The 2,475-nt window shown below is 53.8% G+C and overlaps 2 protein-coding genes across 2 annotated transcripts in view; one reads left to right on the forward strand and one right to left on the reverse strand.

Moving 5' to 3' along the window:
- Chad (chondroadherin) overlaps nucleotides 1–1,120 on the forward strand; it is a 3,322-nt gene extending 2,202 nt beyond the window's left edge. Inside the window, exons 2-3 of the mRNA XM_029483753.1 lie at nucleotides 568–731; nucleotides 979–1,120. Coding sequence (XP_029339613.1) covers nucleotides 568–731; nucleotides 979–1,120 — 306 coding nt within the window. The remainder of the gene's footprint in view (nucleotides 1–567; nucleotides 732–978) is intronic.
- The window catches only part of Acsf2 (acyl-CoA synthetase family member 2), a 42,586-nt gene that overhangs the window by 10,638 nt on the left and 29,473 nt on the right, over nucleotides 1–2,475 (reverse strand). Inside the window, exon 10 of the mRNA XM_029483555.1 lies at nucleotides 2,078–2,154. Within this exon, the coding sequence (XP_029339415.1) occupies nucleotides 2,078–2,154 (77 nt within the window). The remainder of the gene's footprint in view (nucleotides 1–2,077; nucleotides 2,155–2,475) is intronic.

The following is a 2,475-nucleotide window of genomic DNA, read 5'->3' on the forward strand; positions in this document are numbered from 1 at the left end:
GGGCTCAGAGGAGGGCACCAATATGTTTCCTCTGGAGCCATCCATCCTGGCCAAAGTGCCCACAGAGAGCTCTACAAATAGCATGTAGCAGAAGGCAGAGCAATGAGGACACTACTGGGGGAAATCCTGGGACCCGGGGGCTGTGGGAAGCCTGGGCTCACTGCCCATCCCACCAAACCCTGACCAGGTTCATCGTGTGCCTGCCCGGGCACTCAAAGCCAAGCTCTGCCTGCTCCCCAGACCCAGTGTTTGTGCAGGGAGGGTGCTGCCTAGGAGGTGGGGGACAGGGTGTGGTCCTGCAGCTACTGTTTACTAGCTAGGTGACCCTGTCCAGAGGACTGAACTTTTTCCATTTACACATTGGGAAGGACCCCTCCCCCCCCCTCTCTCTGAAAAAAAAAAAGGTGTTGTGGATGACATCATTCAGACAACTCGGTCATTCTGCTTGGAAAATTGTGGCTCCTCAACAGGCCAGGGCGTGTGTCCAGGGAAAGACGACCCTGGTCCTCTGAGAAGGGAGCCAGGAGACTGAGTTGAGGTGCTCACTCTGCCTCCCTCACATCACAGTTCTCAGATGCTGCCTTCACGGGTGTGACCACACTGAAACACGTCCATCTGGACAACAACCGCCTGAACCAACTGCCTTCCTCCTTCCCCTTTGACAACCTGGAGACCCTCACTCTCACCAACAACCCATGGAAATGCACCTGCCAGCTCCGTGGCCTTCGGCGGTGAGAATATTCCTCCATATAACCCCCAGTTTGCCGTCCACATGACGGACGGTCCTGCAGGAGAACAGCCTGGACATCCTAGTCAGCTACCTAGCACGTCGGGTACTGAGTGGCTCCGTTCTCTCATTTGTCAAATGAAGATGACAACTCCAGATATTTCTAAGGCCATAGTCCATCCCGGTCACTGCCTCTTTCCCAAGCCTTCCCACCCAGCTTTTCCAAGCCCAGCAACTCTTTGTCTCTGTAGGTGGTTGGAAGCCAAGGCTTCTCGACCGGATGCCACCTGCTCCTCGCCAGCCAAGTTCAAGGGTCAGCGGATTCGTGACACAGATGCCCTTCGCAGCTGCAAATCCCCAACCAAGAGGTCCAAGAAAGCTGGCCGCCATTAAACAGGTGGGGGCCGGGTAGGGAGGCCACCACAGTCTACCTTTGGAGATTCCAGATGGGGTGCTGCTATATCCCATGGCACCACCTCCAGAGGAGCAATCAGATCCTTGCCTTACAAGAAAAGGAGGGAGGACTGGGTACCCTCTCCCATGGCTTGGCCTAGGACGTCCATGGGTCCCTTTGATGACTCTGGGTGACTGGAGTCCTAATACCCATCTTCTTTCACTATAGGTCCTGATCCAGCCAGTCCTGGTGACTGCCTTCCGCTGGAGAGACTACTGACGTTCCCTCCCATCATCCACACCTTCTCCTACAGCCTCTACAGATGCACAGCGCTGCCCCCCCCCCCACACACCTAGGTACATCCTGGCAGGGGGCACTGGGCTCTCTATCACCATCCCAGCTCCACCCAGTGGGGTCCTAGGGAAGAACACAGAATCCCTTCCCAGCCACTGTGTCTGGACTCTGCCATGGCTCCTTTGGGAGAAGCTCTTGTAGAACCTCCCACCCTCTGTCCATCGGAGCTAAAACGCAGTGGTCATTGGGATGACCACGTTATTACCACCTTCCTCGGTTCCCTCTGCCCCTGCCATTTGGAAACAAACACAGGTCCTTGACCCACCCTGATTGCCAGAAAGAATTTCAGACCCATGCCCCAACTCTGCCAGTTCCTGCCTGCCAGGACATGCTACCAGGATACCAGTAGCGCTTGGCTGCATATTCTTCCTGTTTGCGCTCCAGATTTCTATAAACATAAATGTATGTGTGTTCAACATTCACCGCCTCTTACCTATCCCTATACCTCAGCATGTGTTAATTAACTCATACCATCTTGCTTTACCTCTGCTGCCTGGAGCAGAGAATAAGCTGGAGGTTCAGGTTTGGTCTGGCTTCTCAGTCCCTACACACTATGGGCCTGGCTAGCTCCCAGCCATACGGAGGCTCTAATAGCCACTCACCACCAGCTCCTTCATGTTCATCTTGTTGATGATGGCTCGAATCAATTCCGGGGGTGCTGGGGACCCAGCAATCACACCTGGATCAGGAAGAGGGGTTGATGGGATCAATGGTAGAAGCCTGGAATGCTAGCTACTTGGGAGGCTGAGGCAGGAGGATTGCAAGTTCAAACTCTGACTGGAAACACAGAGTGGGTTCCAGGCCCAGCTTGGGTAGCTTAGTGAGACCCTGTCTCAAAAACAGGAAGACTGGGGACCGTTCTGTCATAGATCACTTGCCTGACATTCAGGAGGCCCTGGGTTCAATCCTCAGTACGAGAGAGAGAGGAGAGACAGACAGACAGACAGACAGAGAAGCTAACACATTTCTCCATTCTTTTTTTTTTTTTTTTTTTTTTTTT

Source organism: Mus caroli, chromosome 11 (genome assembly GCF_900094665.2).
Source record: "Mus caroli chromosome 11, CAROLI_EIJ_v1.1, whole genome shotgun sequence".
NCBI lineage: Eukaryota > Metazoa > Chordata > Mammalia > Rodentia > Muridae > Mus > Mus caroli.